The 18,434-nt window shown below is 40.9% G+C and overlaps 1 protein-coding gene across 2 annotated transcripts in view; it reads right to left on the bottom strand.

Annotated features, from left to right (window-relative positions):
- Positions 1 to 18,434, bottom strand: part of DARS1 (aspartyl-tRNA synthetase 1) — a 59,147-nt gene that overhangs the window by 4,361 nt on the left and 36,352 nt on the right. For both annotated transcript variants that reach the window (XM_070957024.1, XM_070957025.1), the window contains exons 8-13: positions 7,749 to 7,860; positions 6,540 to 6,674; positions 5,300 to 5,447; positions 3,416 to 3,562; positions 2,574 to 2,616; positions 2,276 to 2,356 (exon numbers count right to left, since the gene is read on the bottom strand). In XM_070957024.1, the coding sequence (XP_070813125.1) occupies positions 2,276 to 2,356; positions 2,574 to 2,616; positions 3,416 to 3,562; positions 5,300 to 5,447; positions 6,540 to 6,674; positions 7,749 to 7,860 (666 nt within the window). The remainder of the gene's footprint in view (positions 1 to 2,275; positions 2,357 to 2,573; positions 2,617 to 3,415; positions 3,563 to 5,299; positions 5,448 to 6,539; positions 6,675 to 7,748; positions 7,861 to 18,434) is intronic.

Here is an 18,434-nt window from a genome sequence, read left to right as displayed (position 1 = left end):
TTTGGACACTGAAAATCACCTAAGAATTTAAAATTTCAAAATTTCAGGATCAAAAGACTATTAAATGATGGTATCCATATCTCTTATACACTGCTTAAAAAAATAAAGGGAACACAAAAATAAGACATCCTAGATCTGAATGAAATATTCTTAGTAAATACTTTGTTCATTACATAGTTGAATGTGCTGACAACAAAATCACACAAAAATTATCAATGGAAATCAAATTTATCAACCCATGGAGGTCTGGATGTGGAGTTACACTCAAAATTAAAGTGGAAAAAACACTACAGGCTGATCCAACTTTGATGTAATGTCCTTAAAACAAGTCAAAATGAGTCTCAGTAATGTGTGTGGCCTCCACGTGCCTGTATCTCCCTACAACGCCTGGGCATGCTCCTGATGAGGTGGCGGATGGTCTCCTGAGGGATCTCCTCCCACAGGGGATGCTGGACTAAAGCATCCCCCAACTCCTGGACAGTCTGTGGTGCAATGTGGCGTTGGTGGATGGAGTGAGACATGATGTCCCAGATATGCTCAATTGGATTCAGGTCTGGGGAACGGGCGAGCCAGTCCATAGCATCAATGCCTTCGACTTGCAGGAACTGCTGACACACTCCAGCCACATGAGGTCTAGCATTTGTGTGCATTAGGAACCCATGGTCAACCGCACCAGCATATGGTCTCACAAGGGGTCTGAGGATCTCATCTCGGTACCTAATGGCAGTCAGGCTACCTCTGGCGAGCACATGGAGGGCTATGCGACTCCCCAAAGAAATGCCACCCCACACCATTACTGACCCACTGCCAAACCGGTCATGCTGGAAGATGTTGCAGGCAGCAGAACGTTCTCCACGGCGTCTCCAGACCCTGTCATGTCTGTCACTTGTGCTCAGTGTGAACCTGCTTTCATCTGTGAAGAGCACAGGGCGCCAGTGGCGAAGTTGCCAATCTTGGTGTTCTCTAGCAAAAGCCAAACGTCCTACACGGTGTTGGGCTGTAAGCACAACCCCCACCTGCGGATGTCGGGCCCTCATACCACCCTCATGGAGTCGGTTTCTGACCGTTTGAGCAGCCACATGCACATTTGTGGCCCGCTGGAGGTCATTTTGCAGGGCTCTGGCAGTGCTCCTCCTGTCCCTCCTTGCACAAAGGCGGAGGTAGCGGTCCTGATGCTGGGTTGTTGCCCTCCTACGGTCTCCTCCACGTCTCCTGATAGCGCCTCCATGCTCTGGACACTACGCTGACAGACACAGCAAACCTTGCCACAGTTCGCATTGATGTGCCATCTTGGATGAGCTGCACTACCTGAGCCACTTGTGTGGGTTGTAGACTCCGTCTCATGCTACACTAGAGTGACAGCACCGCCAGCATTCAAAAGTGACCAAACCATCAGCCAGAAAGCATAGGAACTGAGAAGTGGTCTGTGGTCACCACCTGCAGAACCATTCCTTTATTGGGGATGTCTTGCTAATTGCCTATGCTTTCCACCTGTTGTCTATTCCATTTGCACATCAGCATGTGAAATTGATTGTCAATCAGTGTTGCTACCTAAGTGGACAGTTTGATTTCACAGAAGTGTGATTGACTTGGATTTACATTGTGTTGTTTAAGTGTTCCCTTTATTTTTTTGAGCAGTGTAATTATTAGGAGGAATTGAAGAATCTGGTTGGGCTCTTATATTATTCTTTTAGACATGTTTCAAAAACTATTTATTTTAAAATTTAATAAAGCAGCTGTAACAATTAATTCCAAAGAATATTACCATCAATCTAAAGCTACTAATAGTTTATATTATACTAATTAAAACAGAACTTTTACTTGGCAAACAAGATAGAGATCGCATAATCTTTTCTACTCCTTTCAAACAGTATTTCTTTTGCACTGAACAAATGGTAGAGTTAATATTCTCAATCCTTTCCTACAATTATATTATCTCAACAATATCACACACTACAACGATTCTGTCATGGAGAAAATCTATCTATGTGACTGCTTGGAGTTGAAAAATGACTTGACGACACATAATCAATCGTTCGATCAATCAATTCTGTAAGCAGGCACAATGCACTGGGAAGCAAAGGAAAGAAACACAAGACAACTAATGACTGTGTAATACGAAAATAGATGTTTTCATTTTGGGAATGACCTATATCAGGCTGTGAACTTGCAATATGTTTATGGCACATTTGTGGCACAAATCCCACATCAGATTTGCAATGTATTCATATTTGTCATTTCACAGTATTTTTTCAATACTGAGAGACATACTTACAGGATTTGCTGGGTCAGGCATTGTGTAGAAAGGTCTTACAGCCAGTGGATATTTGTCAAGAATATAAAAGTCGGTGTCATACTGCAGATATTAAAAAAAAAAAATTAAAAAAGAAAAAGAAATGGTAGAAATTAATTAAAACCCTACAGTGATATGAGAGCTATTACAGAAGAATATGCACCAATACTGTGATATACAAATCACAAGTAATTTTATGTGACAAGGTATGGTTATTTAAGCTTATATCAGAAAGAAACTCCAGTGCTTTTTAAAGAGATTTTTTTTTTAAAAAAATTACCTTTTCCTTCACCAGACGGCCCAAGAGCTTTTCACTTGGTGTACTGAAAATAAACAATCAGATGTAAACAATGTTAGCTTTTAGCATGAATGTCTCTGAGGTATTACTGGGTTTGTGTTGTGTGCCTTCCAAAAAAATGTGAGATAAAACGTTTATGGTTAAAAAATGCCATTTAATGCTATTTACTAGCTCAACTATAGCAAACTGGGAATTAAATCTTGGATTCAGTTTTTGTTGAAATAGGGCGTAGGGAACCTGACCATTATACTCAGAGGTGTATTTCTTATAGCACACTAGATTCCTTGCTTCCTGATTTTTTAAAAATCCTTCCTACAGCACTGTTTTTTCCTATCAAGCTCCAATCCAAGTATTAGACATGTCAGGTCCTCCTGAACTCTTGAGCTGAGGCAAGATCAACTGGTGCTGCTACCTGCTCAGAACATGTTTATACTTTTGAGTCAGAAAGAACTACCAGAGCTCCTCATAATTTGCAGAAGATAAAACAGTAAAATGAATTGATTGTTTCTGAAAAGTTCAGTTTAGGACTGTTTATGTATGTTTTCTATAATTCATGGTTTGATTGATTCAGAAAGCCCTTAGGTAATTCTATTTGTTTTAATCTTATTCTCTGAAGATCTATCCATGTCTTGGGATGTGGAGGTTTTACTGTTACGGGGGGATGATGTGTTATTTTATAGAGAGATTTAAATGTTTTTCTATTCTCTGCATAGATGAACAGCAGTAGCCGATTCCTAAATCCAGAAATAGCATCAGAGGATCCCAGGAATGGGTATACTCTTGCCAATAGATGGCGCTCTTCCTTCTCCCTGGAAAAATCATACCTGAGGTCATCTTCATCACCCATCTCCACTCCAGCTTCCCGAAGCATAGCCAGGGCCTCCCGGTACTCCAGCCTCAGTGTTGGCTCCAAGAACTTGAATGGCTCACATGGAAACTGTTTGCACACTGTCTGGATTTCAGTCTGAAACCTGTATGTAAAGACAAAAGACTTTTTAACATAGCCAAGCAGAAAACAAAGAGGTATTGCCTTTCATTACCACAAGAGTTCACTCTATCACTGTAATATTTAAGATTCAGTTTATTGCTTTCCTGCAAGGAAAAGTAATGTCTTGAGATAAGGTGACCGACATTTACACCGTATATGTCAAAGCATTTACTGGGCTGTCTGATGTGCTAAATGACTAAGCAAGTTAAATTTTACAAAAATTATTCTCTATAAATTGAGCTTCAGGCAGTAATCTCTGAATAAAAGCTGCATAAACAAAAAATAAATGAAGTAAGCTACACCTCTTAATTCTATTTTAATCCACACACTAGAGACTATGGCTTTATATGTCATGGTTCTTTTATTTTAAAAATTAAAATGAGATTTTCCAAGATGTGCTATAAAAATATAATGCTGAAGTAAAAGTCCAATAATTTCAATGAATAAGAAGAAATATATATAGGCTCTTAAATATTTTTTACTTAACCTTAGCTTGGAAACAGAGCGAAAACCATAGGACCTATAAATCTTAGATTCTGGGCCCTCAACAGCTAATGCCAGAAACATTTTGACTGTTCACCCATTACCATTTTTAATTGGTCTTCATATGGAGATAGTAATGAGCTATTTATTGGTAGAAATCAGAATAGAATACCTGTCATATAAGCTGAAGCTTATATGCTCTTGGTTACCATTTCAAATAGGTTTCAATGGGGAATCCTAGTGCAGGAACTTCTATATTCTCCTAATCATTATTTGTGATATTATGAATTTGCTACATAGGAAATTTAAGGACCAATGCTAAATTATGATTGATTTTCTTGCAGAAAGACTAACAGCCATCCAAAAAAAAGGTACGTGAGCATGTAAGATATTAACTTGTCAGCTTCTAAAATCTAGTGATGATGTTTTACCAGACATTTCCCCCGTTTTTCTTTAAACTGGCTAAAGTTGTTTTGGTCAGAATTATAAAATTATTAAAACACATGCCAATAAACCTTCTGACTTAAATTTTTAAATAATTTAAAGTAATTAAATTATTCTTATTCAATAAATAATTGAAACCTAAGAAAAAGACAATGGGTTTCCAGGTGAACTCAAATACTAATTACTGGACACATCTGTTAGATTTCTTTGCAGCAACATGGAAGTGGTTTTCTATTGCAGCCTTCTAGGCATCTTTGATTTCTTAGTCTAATTTTCTGTTTATTTAACCTTCCATTCATCTGTTTCACTGGATAAGTAGTCTCCAGCATTCTTTGATAAAGAGTAATCACTATGTGACTCCAAGATTTGGCAGCTGAGGCTCACATTCTTGTTGACTAAACAAATCAGATACTGTTAAATCTTTCTAATTGCATCGTTGCTGCAGCTATGAACCGGAACAATAGTTTAGAATTCCTCCAAATAGGTAAAATAAAAAGTAGCCAGAATATTTGTTTGAATATATAAAAACTGTTATTGCTACTACTTTTTTTACTATTCAGGCGCAGTGGTTAGAATGCAGTACTGCAGGCCACTTCTGCTGAGTGCCGGCTACGGACAGTTTGGCAGTTCAAATCTCACCATCCTTCCGAAGTTGGTAAAATAAGAACCCAGATTGTTGGGGGCAATATGCAGACTCTGTAAAACTGCTTAGAGATGGCTGAAAAACACTTTTGAAACTCTCAGGTTTACTCTTATTTCCTAAAGTAGTATAAAAAAACTTTTCTTTTTTTACCTTTCTTGGAGTCCCTTGAAAATTTGCACCAGGGTATCTGCAATCTCATCCACCACTTCATGATAATGGTAATTAAAAGCCATTTCAATATCCAGACCAACAAATTCCGTCAAGTGTCTATGAGTGTTAGAATCTTCTGCTCTAAATACTGCATGAGAAATATACTTTTAAAATTATATTAAATGGTTCTATCGATGTAATTAAAAGAAGCCCTGGAGATATTATAAATCCATTGCTACTGTCAATTGCTCTAATATGAAATAAAGTTCTATTTCCCTGAGAGGAACTCAAATCCCCAAAGGGAGAACAGGCTACTAATATTTATGCTAGTCTTGCATTCATGTCAGGAAAAAAATAAGAATGGGCAAAAGCAATATTTAAAAGCATTAATTTTTTTAAAAGGCTCCATCCAATATTCTACAAGAAAACCTGCAACTTAAGTCACATGTATTTTCCTTCCTTTTCTAACAGTTCTGAGGGGCTTGGTTCTGAGGAACCTCCATCCAAAATATTTATCTGCGTAAGAATTCACTATCCCAGCAGTAAGATAACAAAATATAAGTGAAAATCTTCTATAGTCATGTTTAAGGATTAATCTGTTAGGAGATAGTCATTCAGTAATAGCACATGCTTTTAGTTTATCATTTGGGTACCAAGCCAAAAATGGCATAACAGTTACTGCATCTGTATTGGTGATGAGCATGTATGGTTTCATTGTACAGCTGCCAATTTAGCTCAAGTTACATATTGAAAGTGTCAGGATCAATAGGATGGGTGAGGGATAATATTGGTTTGGCTTACTAATATGGGTTTACTTACAAAATTGAGAACATAAATATTTTGCACACATTTTGTAGGGCTGTATTGATTTCCAGTGAGCTGCTTATAATAACAAACCCTTGGCCCTGCTAAGCTTGCATGTGTGCAATAAATTCAATAATGGTTGAACCATGCCAAGTACAATCACATTTTTAAAAATGGAATGTTGTGTGATATTCTAATAGCCACTAGAGAACACCATTGCTCTGTTCATAAGCCAAATTTCTGCTCAACATGTTATTTGTTCTGCCTGCAAACACTGAAACTGTCATATTGATTAGTTATTTTCATGAAACTTTTGTCTTGTTATAAATCAGATGGGAAAAGGTGTTGGAAAGTTAGTGTTTACATAATCTGAACATTCATGATATTCTTGCTCCAGAGACATGACAACTGCCTTTCAGACAAAACACTTCCTTACCTGGCCCAATGCAGAAAACCTTATCAAAGTCAGCACAAATACACATCTGCTTGTAAAGCTGAGGGGACTGTGCAAGGTAGGCACTGCTTTTGAAGTAGGACACAGTAAATACATTGGCACCACCTTCACTGGCAGCTGGAAAGCAAAGCAAGAGCCAATTTGGTGACACATCTTGAACAAGGTACCTCATGATAAAAATGTTTCTCCCTCTCCCTCAGTTTAGTTACATTTTCTTTCATGGTAAAATAGGTAGCTGGTATGTATTTGGTTTCAGACTCCTCCCCCACTTTCAAGATACAAAAAGTACAAGCTAGAGACTATATGTGGCCTGCCAACATACCTTCTGTGGTCCCCAGAGGCCCTTATAAGTGAACAGGCAAAAAAAAAATGGCTATTTTTTTTGGCATTTTTGGAATTGGGGGCAACTAAAAGGAAAGGCTAATCTTTCTTGATCTATTTCACCCCTTAATCTCCCTCCCACAAACCTTTGATCTGTCCCTGCCTACTTTGGGAATGCTGCCTTCAACATTTCACCCCAAACCGTGGTACAACCCTCAAGCCAACCCAAGTTAAGCCCTCCTACCCTACTCCAAAGTTCTGGGTCAACAGGTCAAGTTTTCCCCAATGCCTACAACAAAGGAACTTTCCAACTCAATCCTCAATTGGTATCTTTCACTTTAGCATAGCATCAAAGAGCATCAAAGCTTGTTTCAGAAGAGAAGGAAGAGGCAACAGAAACTCAGAGGTGATTTGGAGGAAAAGGAGGAATCACAAGCATGAAGGTCTTGCAATCTCTAAGACTAGAGAACTCTTTGCTTCGTGTGACTGGCAGTATTGAGACTAACAGGTAAATTCTTTAATCCAGTTTCAGCATATAAATTCTTCAGTGCCACCCATTGCTCTAATCCCACAGGACTTTTTTTTTATATACTCTTGATATAAGTGTCAGTTTCAAAGATGAAAATGACAGCACAAGAAACTAAACAAGGAGAATTTTTTTTCCATACCATACTTGAGAATGGAAAGTGCTTCAGCTTTTTAAATCAGCTACTGTTTCAAAGGAGGCAGTAGCAACTTAAAGAGAAGTGCTAATGAGCAACCAAGTATTTAAAATAAATTCATGTTGGCTACCGCAGAAATGAGATTTTCCCAAATTCATGTGTTCAATGTGTGAATTCTTCTGAATCCATTAAAATAGCGAATGCATACCAGAAATAATCTTTGGAGTCTGAATTTCCACAAATCCCTTATGAATGAGAGTTTCTCGAAAAAGTTGACAAACACCAGACTGGACACGGAAGACAGCTTGACTAGTGGAGGTCTGGAAAATAAAGATACTATATTAATATTCATAACTTAACTTTACTTGCTAGACCAATTGTTTGCCTTGATCAGGACTATGGAAGTCATTAAAATATTATTTCAAGGCCTGAATATTATTTCAAAATATTATTTTAAGGCCTGCATGTTTACCCAAAAGCAGTAATATCAAGCAGTAATACCAAGAGTAACAGCTGAAAACACTTACTAACAGTATGTAGTACTATAGGCAAACGGTAGATAAAGGAGATTATTTATTTAACCATTTACCAAAACTATTTTTGTTTTTCTTTTCTTGGAATATCAGGGTAGTACTCAAGTAGAATACAAATCAAAACATACTACAGTGCAACATAATGAAATCCCAAAATATCACAACAACAACAAAAACAAAGCATGAAAACATCAAGCTAAATAGATTAGTGGAATATTTTAACATGCTGGCAAGTAAGAATATGTTAGCCTAATGATAATATAATATAATAGCAGTGTTAGTCAAGCATTAGTGAAGATTACATTTTAGCTATACAAGTTGATATAGAGAAGGTAGTTTCCGAACAATGAGCTTCTCCCGTCAAAGGAACTTGGGAAAAGTGCTTTTGGAAGCTCTTAAAATGCTGTATAGTATACACACTTCTTCGACAATATGGATCTCAAATTGTTTAGAGCTTCAAAGGTAAGAACTGACTCTGTGAGCTTGAAAACAAATATAACTAGTGTAATTCATTAAGAACATGTATAACTGCTTCTGTTACAATTCTGACAAGATTATCTGTAACTATTTGATTTTTTTTATTATCTTCAATATTAACCCAACATTAACCCTATCAAAAGGGTGCACAGTATAGACAATCTATTTCTAACAGGAACAGTTGAAGCTATCAAATCAATTAAAAGTTATTAAAGGCCTTGTTTAAACATACTGATCCTCATCCAGCCCATTATTGATTCCAGGATAAGAGATTAATTAGTGTTTGATACTTTACTACAAATCGTAGATAACATGTATGTATGTATGTATGTATGTATGTATGTATGTATGTATGTATGTATGAATGCAGAAGATCAAATTCCAAGGGACCTTGGAGCAAAAAATATGCATTTCAGTATATACCCAACTTTACAAAACCTGACTTGGATTACAGAAGCAGAACTATCTTATTACTCCGTTCCTACACTTATACCATAGTTATACCAAAATACAATAAATAATAGAAAAACTGAAAGATCAGAGAGAATGAGTGAGTTTATAATCCTCCACTTCTTTTCTGACAGAAGTTGCTCATCGAAATGACCAAGGCTATTCTATATCAACCCTAGCTCTGGAGTATATTAAAATGGACGTTGCTTACCTGAACGTCCCTTCTGAGCGTGCTGCTGGAGAATCCAAGAGCGTGGGCTATTCCCTCAGTTAGGATGATATACTGAGTGCCTGTATCTTTAAAAGTTTTTTGACTCCGCCCTCATGGCCTGGCTGAGGCTCAGTTTCTTTCACGAAGAAGGTAGAGAGTCCAAGTTCATAAAGAAATAATGTCCACAGGAAGCTCAGAGTAGGAAGCAGCCAGGGAGGGTTGGATTCTCCAGCAGCGCGCTCAGAAGGGACGTTCAGGTAAGCAATGTCCATTCTCTAGCGCGCTGCTTGGAGAATCCAAGAGCGTGGGACATATCCAAGCAAGTGTCAAGTAGGGCGGGAGGCTGATTGCTCCTCGATGGCCGGATCAGAGATGACAGATTGTAAAGCGTGCTGTCCAAAGGACGCCTCAGCGAAGGAGTCAACCTTGTAATGGCGTATGAAAGGTGTAAGGGATGTCCAGTTGCCGCCTGGCAAATGTCAAGGACCAACGATTGTGTGGCCCAGGCGGCCGTCGTGGATGCGCTTCGTGTCAAATGCGGAAGGATACGGCCCGGCGGAGATCTGTTCTGGAGCGCATACGCCTTGGCAATACAAGCCTTGAGTTAGCGGCCGATCGTGGACGAAGACACCTTACATCTCAATGACGCTGGCAAGGAGGAGACAACTACTGCAACACTGCCAGGAGATTCCACTGGAGTCATCCTGCTTCAACAACCACCTGAGTCGTGCCATCAATCTTTACCGTCGGTCCCGCCGCAAGCACCTACTCTGCTTCCGGTGCATCAGTCGGTTCCACCTCATCCGATTCCCGAGGCTACCTTCACCCCCCACTGCGGCGGGGCTTCGTTTATCAGAGGGCCAACAGCCCCTTTACTACGACTTGCAGGCCATGATTTCAGCGACTCTCTCCAGGATGTTGGTGTCTGGTTTCCCGGCGCCGATGACAAACCCGGCCATCCCACCTCTAAGGGATCAACCATGCTCCATGTCAGCGGCTCCGATCACCTATCGGGCCGACACTGAGCCCACTGATTATTCCATTCTGGAGTCAATTCACAGCGATGACTCACAATTGGATTACGATGAGGACAGAGACACCTTCTCAGAGGACGAGGACACCTTACCTGAGACACCATCATTCTCGGGATTGTTCCGGCTCTCCCTCTTCAAAGCGTTACTCCACAAGGCCATTATTACCACATAGTTGGCTGCCGCTCAGGCTCAACCAGTGCAGCAGGGCGATCCATCCTTGCACGAGGCCCTCTTTGCGGTACCCAAGGCGGATCAGGAATTCATTCCCTGTCTGCAGCTTTTCTCAGAGGTGGTCCAACGACCCTGGTCCCAGCCTGGGTCTCTGGCGGCACCCAACGGTCTCGATAAAAAGCTCTTTTGCTTGGCGCCCACTCTCCAAGATTTGCTGGCTCTACCCACCGTGGATGCCCCAGTCGCCACGTTGACGTCGACCGCTGTTCTCTCAGCCGACACAGCGGATGGTCTACGTTCGGAGGATAAGAGGGCTGAGCTCATTTTCCGCAAGTCCTATCAGGTGGCCACCTGGGCCATTCGCGCAGCCAGGTCGTCCTCTTTCTTCAATCGAGCTTCGCTGATCTGGCTGCGCCAGCTTCAAAAACATCTTCCTCCCAATTATAGACGACTCCATCAGGACGTAAACAAGTTAGTGGCCACAACAGAATACTCGGCCAACACAGCCCTGGCTGCGGCCTGCTTCGCGTCCCATGCCCTAGTTTCTACGGTGACGTCCCGCCACCTCCTGTGGCTGCAACCTTGGAAGGCGGACACAAAAGCTAAATGGCGACTGGCCTCCGCTCCATACAAGGGTTCCAATCTTTTTGGGGAGGCGCTGGACCCTATCCTCGTACAGGATAAAGACAAGAGAAAGGTCATGCTGTCCTCATATCGCAGGACCGATCGCCGATATTCTCCTTATGGCCAGCATCAGCCCTTTCAGCCTGCGCCCAGACCCAGCGGTTCCACATCCTACTGCCCTTGTGCTTTCTCATCCGATCGCTCCTTTGACCGGTCTGCCTTTCGTGATCGCAGCAGGTGCCAGCAGTCCACCAAGCGCCCCTTCCGAGGTGCGGGATCGCGCTCCTTCAGACGTGGCAAATGACTGCGTCGCCTCTCATCCCATCGGCGGCCGGCTCGCCCATTTCCTTCCCCAATGGGAGATATCAACATCAGATGAATGGGTCCTACAAACAATCAGGCTGGGCCTGACCTTGCAGTTCTCCTCCTGCCGTCCCAACCATTTCCTTTCTTGTCCAATCTCCCCCAACCACGAGAAACGACGGAGGATGTCCAACGAGATACAGTACCTTCTGGACATCTGCGCTATAGAGCCGGTTCCCACAGAACATCGTGGAACCAGTTTCAGAAGCAGAACTATCTTATTATTCCATTCCTACACTTATACCATAGTTATACCAAAATACAATAAATAATAGAAAAACTGAAAGATCAGAGAGAATGAGTGAGTTTATAATCCTCCACTTCTTTTCTGACAGAAGTTGCCCATTGAAATGACCAAGGCTATTTTATATCAACCCTAGCTCTGGGGTATATTAAAATGGACATATTTTAACATATCTATGTTTAGATAAGAGAATTCTCTGCCATGCCATTATAGCCACTAATGATAGACGCTGTTCCAAAGTGATACTACTCTTATCCTAATTAGATCTATGGTTGTTGTTGTTAGTTGTGAAGTCATGACCAACCCATCGCGACCCCATGGACAATGTTCCTCTAAGCCTTCCTGTCCTCTACCATCCTCTAGAGTCCATTTAAGATCACACTGACTGCTTCAGTGACTCCATCCAGCCACCTCATTCTCTGTCGTCCCCTTCTTCTTTTGCCCTCAATCTTTCCCAGCATTAGGCTCTTCTCCAGTGAGTCCTTCCTTCTGATTAGGTGGCCAAAACATTTGAGTTTCATCTTCAGGATCTGGCCTTCTAAAAAGCAGTCAAGGTTGATCTCCTCTAGGACTGACCTGTTTGATCGCCTTGCAGTCTATGCAGATCCATGGTATGGGCATGCAAAACATTAAGAATGAAAACTGTTTCAGATTCAAAATGCTCTGTTTTAAATGTGAAGTGGGTTTGGAAATGTTTCAAGCGCCAATGTTCCAAAATACTTTCAAGATGAGAAAACAGTCCATTTCATACTCCAAATAGGACATTTTAAGTCTGAAATGGTTCAAATTTAAAATATTTTCCACATGTCCAAATGCGGATATAATAATAGATATAACAATAATAGATGGGATGGAAAAGCTGAATTGTTGAAAGAAAAGGAAAACAACGACAAATCAATTTGTTAAAATAAGAAGTGCTTCAATATTACAGCATTCAAAAAGGTACAGCCAACAGGTGGCTGTACAAAAAAGATAGTTCAACAATAATAAAACAACAAACATTGTTTTGTATGAAGGTGAAAGGATCATTCCTTCTATTAACTTCTCCAAAACAATATAGATAAGCTAGCTAGTTTTAAAAAAGGTCACAGGGACCGTTTACAAACTGGCTAACCCACATATTTATAATCAGACTAACAAGCTTTGTGGCTCAGTGAGAAGGAAAAACAATATGATTCAGACATCCATAGTAAGTGCTAAACCCACAACTGATGCATTTTAATGTTGGTGAAGTACTAGGAACATGCAGCTGCCAAGCTTAAAGTAGTTACAGTTTTTTAAGGGTTTTTTGCTAAAAGGGATATGCGTCATAGAACTCTGTTTACTATTAACTTTTTTTAGGATGCCTATCTTTTTTGTTAGGTGAGAACATGTGGTTTTTCACATGATATATCAGCAAGCCACACACATGCAAAAAAATAAAGGAACTGTAACATAACTGTCACTGTTATGTGGGTGTAGAAATTTTAAACGCAGCAGATTGTATTCTTCAAAATAAATCAAGCTTCATCTTCTTTGCATAGATGGAAGGCTAGCCAATCGAGTTAAGAGAGAAAGGGACCGATACAATCTTGCTATGTTGTTGTAGTAACTAAGTTATTTACAAGTTAAGTTAGTTACAAGTTAAGAGCTTGTAACTAAGCTCTTAACTACAATTATGCTCGAATTTCTGATTAGCCTGATTTAGCCAGTCTTGTTCTTGGTTATTTAGCAGAATTTACTCATGGTGGGCACAGCTAATTATAAAATATTCATTTACCGCAAAGGGTAGGCATCTTATCTCTTGTTGGAAGTTGTATCTTATTTTTATTTTTGGTCTCTGAACATTGCAAGAGGTATGGATAGAGGTCTCAGATGTTCAGGTTCTTGTTTCTGAGATTGATGGTTTGCTCAAAATATCTATAGTTTAAATAGTTACTCTTGAGCTTAAACATGTCTGTGTTTTAAAGAAAAATTGTCACCAAAGATTGTCAAGTATTTGGAAATGGGGTCTAGAGAGCGAGGAGTTCTCCCTTTAGATTTATTTGAAGAAAATGATTAATGTAATATTCTCTAGCATGCACCTCTCAAATAATTTCTATTACACCTTTGCCTTTTCTTTCTGAGCAGGTGAGCATTCTGCCAAAGGAAATACTGAACGTTTTTATTTTCTAAGGATGTAGGTTCAAGTCTATGTAGGAGACAGAAGTCTTCTTATAAATAAAAATGTTAGGTAAAGTTGGTGTTTTGCACTGTAGCAGTTTTCCCCCTTTTCATCCAATCTTAAACAATCTTAAAATAAAATAGAATACAATAAAATCAGAGAGCTTGCCAAGTACAAGAAAGGAGACTGAAGGTACACTAATGACCACAGGCACCACATTATTTACCAACAGAGAAAAGCATATGAGAGATCTACTGCAAGCTGTAAAATACCTGGATGGTGTTGAATTAATTTCTTTGTTAGTATAAAGGCTTCTGTCAGGAAGAGAGGAAGGGGGGCATTTTTCTTGACACTGAAGCCCCATTTTTTTTACAAATTTAGAAGTGGGAGAATTGATAGGAAGAGAATCAGAAAAGTCTCACAACCTATAACGCAAGGTTTCAACGTATGAACCAAATGATTTATTGATACCAATCTTTCTTTAAACCTTTTAGGATTTGACTAGTGCATTTATTTACTTATTTAACATGTTTAGACACCTCCCCAATGAAAGACTCTTATGACTCACTAATAAAAAAGACAAGTAATTACCAATGCCTTTAAAAACAAATATAATAAGTAAATATCAGTAACAGAAATCTGGAAACCTACTGGCAACTGTATGGCTCTTACCCACTACCAAATGGGCTGCTATATTCTCTACCTACCATTGTTTCTGAGTAGTCTTCAAAAGTAGCTCCAATTAAAGCACATTACAGCAATCTGAAGAGGCGATAAGGGAGAAGGGCTCCAAAAAGTTGCCACTGCTCTACCAATCACAGCTCTCTTGGTCACTACATCAACTGGCCTGTCAAACAGGAGCTAGGAATCCAAGAGAGGCCCCTGATCATGAAGCTGCCTTATTGGGGGCTTTGGACTTCATCCAGAGTAATTCAGAGCTAATATAGAGCAAATAATAGTTTCTGGGCAGTCATTAACTCTCTTTTTCTAGGATTCATCATCCTATGTCTGTTCCACTCCATCCAGTCCCTCTTGGTCTTTAGAGGGTGAGTTAGGCCCTTCACTGTTTGGACTGGAGTTCAACTGTATAACCTGGTGCCTTCTGCGTAATGATAATATTCATCCAACTAATAGATTTAAGCCAATTCTTGAGCCATTCCACCCAGGAGTGACCAGGATCTCAACTTTTCATTTCCCACCAATATCGACTGGAACAGTGCATTCAAGGATCGAATCATTATAATCTAGTGGAATCAATTACCAACCCTTGCAAGTGGCTCAATAGGATATTCAGTGGTATCATATAGGGTCATAATTTCAAAAAAGATGTTGACACCCTAGAAAGAGTACAGAGAAGAGCAACAGAAATGATAAGGGGTCTGGGGGCCAAACCATATGATGAATGATTGAGGGAACTAGGTATGTCTAGTCTAATGAAGAGAAGACTAGGGGTGATATGATAGAAGTCTTCCAGTAACTGAAGGGCTTTCACAAAGAAGAGGGAGTCAACTAATTCTCCAATGCAAAACAAGAAGCAATGAGTCATTAAAGAGAGATCCAACCTAGAACTAAGGAGAAATTTCCTGACAGTGAGAACAGTTAAACAGTGGAATGATTTGCCTTCAGAAGTTGTGGGTGCTCCATCACTGATGTTAAAGATTGGACAGCTATTTGTCTGGAATAGCATAGGATCTCCTGCCATGGGCAGGGGTTGGACTAGAAGACCTCCAAGGCCTCTTCTAACCCTATTATTCTATGTTCTATATTCTGAGATGTAGCAAAGCCAGAATTGTGGTAGTCTATTCAAAACTTGCTAAATTCAATTTCTCTTTCATGCCCAGGTCCAAACCCCCCCAAAAGGGATCCAGATAATTCATTTCATCCAGGATTTTCTGCAGCTGTCCCTTTACCTTCCCCAAAAGAGAGAAATTTGAGTTTTGCCATCTCTCAAATCGAGTCACATGTCCTTTCCTTAGTTGTTCAAATGAACTAGGAAAATCAGGTGCTGGTCTACTAGTGACTGAATTTATACTGTAGGACAGGGATGTCAAACTCAAGGCCCGTGGGCTGGATCCAGCCAGCAGGTGCTTAAATCTGGCCTGTGGGGCTGGCCTGGAAATATCAAAGGACCAGCCCATTTTCGGGCTCCTCGGCCTCCAGTAGCATTCTGCCAGCCAAAAATGGGCCACGCAGAGGCCCTGCGTGGCCCATTTTCAGACGGCAGAGTGCTGCTGGAGGACTGAATTACAATTATGTGGCCTCAAGTAAGTGCCTGATCTGAATATAAAACAAGCAACATCCTATGTTAATACTACAGTTTTATGGCAGATTTTACATACTGTAGGTCCATATTTAATCTACAATGAGTAATCTCTAACTGACAGCCATTTCTATTTACTATCCTGGAAATTTACGTATCCTGTAAGATCTTGTATTATAGTAATAGCAATTAGACTTATATACCACTTCGTAGTGCTTTTACAGCCCTCTTTAACAGAGTCAGCATATTGCCCCCAACAATCTGGGTCCTCATTTTACCCACCTCAGAAGCATGGAAGGCTGAGTCAACCTTGAGCCGATGAGATTTGAACTGCTGAACTGCAGCTAGCAGTCAGCTGAAGTAGCCTGCAGTACTGCACTCTGTATTTTTATTATTAGTTGAATAATGAAAATACAATAGTATATAGCTTTTCTGCCTGGAAAACCAACTTACTATTGAACAATGGGGTATAAATTTAGAAATAAAAAGTTTACTGGAGTATGAAGAATAAGTAATAAATGTTTGCCAGTAATATCTGGTAGAAGAAACAGGAAAAAGGTTATAGTAAAGAACTGTGGAAAGAAAGAAGGGAAAATAATGCATCTTGAGCCTGTGTCAAACGCCTACCATAGCCATGCCCACCCCCGGACACACACCCACATACACCGGCCCTCTGAGGTCAAACACAACCCTGATGTGGTCCTCAATGAAATCGCGTTTCACACCCCTGCTGTAGGATATCTTTCATGTCCATTCCTTTAAGACTCCAGAAAATGTTGTCAGTCATTTCATTTGATTTACACATGTGGCATCTAACTCTGAATGAATGTGAGCAATCACAATGGCATTACACTATTACATGGAAAATATAAATAGTCGATAGAGAATTATCAATGTTAGACTGTAAACATTAAAATGAATTGCTTGGGTTATTTTATTGTTTTGAAATAAATTGGTATTAAAGTACTTATTGTAATGTATTGAAAAGTATTATTGTTGCATTACTGTTGCACTGTTCAGATGCTATGAACAGAGTTCTTGAAAAGAAATGACATAGAAAATGGTAAAATAATAATAATAATAATAATAATAATAATAATAATAATAATAATAATAATAATAATAATTTTATTTCTATACCGCCCTTCTCCCGAAGGACTCAGGGCGGTGTACAGCCTATTTAAAAACACAGACAAAACAACAATATAAAATTTAAAATAATTAAATAAAGTGGCTCAAATTTAAAACCCCAATAAATTTAAATACCCCAATTTAAAACTATTGTGTTGATAGTCCGGCCTGGCGGAACAACAGGGTCTTCAATGCGCAGCGAAACACCCGGAGGTCGGAGATCTTACGAATTTCCGGGGACAGTTCGTTCCACAGGGCTGGGGCTCCCACAGAGAAGGCCCTCCCCCTGGGCGTCGCCAGCCGACATAACTTGGCTGATGGCACCCTGAGGAGACCCTGTCTGTGGGAACGGACTGGTCGGTGGGAGGCTATTGGTGGCAGAAGACGGTCTCGGAGGTACCCGGGTCCTATGCCATGGAGCGCTTTAAAGGTGGTAACCAACACCTTGAATCGCACCCGGAAGACCACTGGGAGCCAGTGCAGCTCGCGCAGGAGGGGTGTCACATGGGCACAACGGGTTGCACCCATAACCACCCACGCGGCCGCATTCTGGACCAGTTGGAGCCTCCGAGTGCTCTTCAAGAGGAGCTCCATGTAGAGAGCATTACAATAGTCCAACCGGGAGGTGACAAGGGCATGAGTGACCGTGCGCAAGGCGTCCCGGTCCAGAAAGGGCTGCAACTGGCGAATCAGGCGGACCTGATAAAAGGCCCCCCTGGCCACGGCCGTCATGTGCTCTTCTAAAGACAGCCGTGCGTCCAGGAGGACACCCAGATTGCGAGCCCTCTCCGTGGGGGGCAAAGATTCACCCCCAATAGTCAGCGATGGCACCTGCTGACTATATCGGGGCGCCGGAAGCCACAGCCACTCGGTCTTGGAGGGGTTGAGTCTGAGCCTGTTCCTCCCCATCCAGACCCGCACGGCCTCCAGGCAGCGAGACATCACATCAAGGGCATCGTTGGGGTGGTCTGGGGTGGAGATGTACAGCTGAGTATCATCAGCGTACAGATGGCACTTCACCCCAAAACCACGGATGATCTCACCCAGCGGCTTCACATAAATGTTGAACAGGAGGGGCGAGAGAACCGACCCTTGCGGCACTCCCCATGCGAGACGCCTCGAGGTCGACCTCTGTCCCCCTGCCAACACGAACTGCGAGCGGTCGGAGAGGAAGGAGGAGAACCACCGCAAAACGGTGCCCCCTATTCCTAACCCCCTCAACCGCTGCAGCATGATACCATGGTCGATGGTAT

Source organism: Pituophis catenifer, unplaced genomic scaffold (assembly GCF_029215685.1).
Source record: "Pituophis catenifer annectens isolate HBS135680 unplaced genomic scaffold, rPitCat1.0.hap2 SCAF_1, whole genome shotgun sequence".
In the NCBI taxonomy this organism is placed as follows: domain Eukaryota; kingdom Metazoa; phylum Chordata; class Lepidosauria; order Squamata; family Colubridae; genus Pituophis; species Pituophis catenifer.
This window is presented reverse-complemented; position numbering and strand designations above follow the sequence as displayed.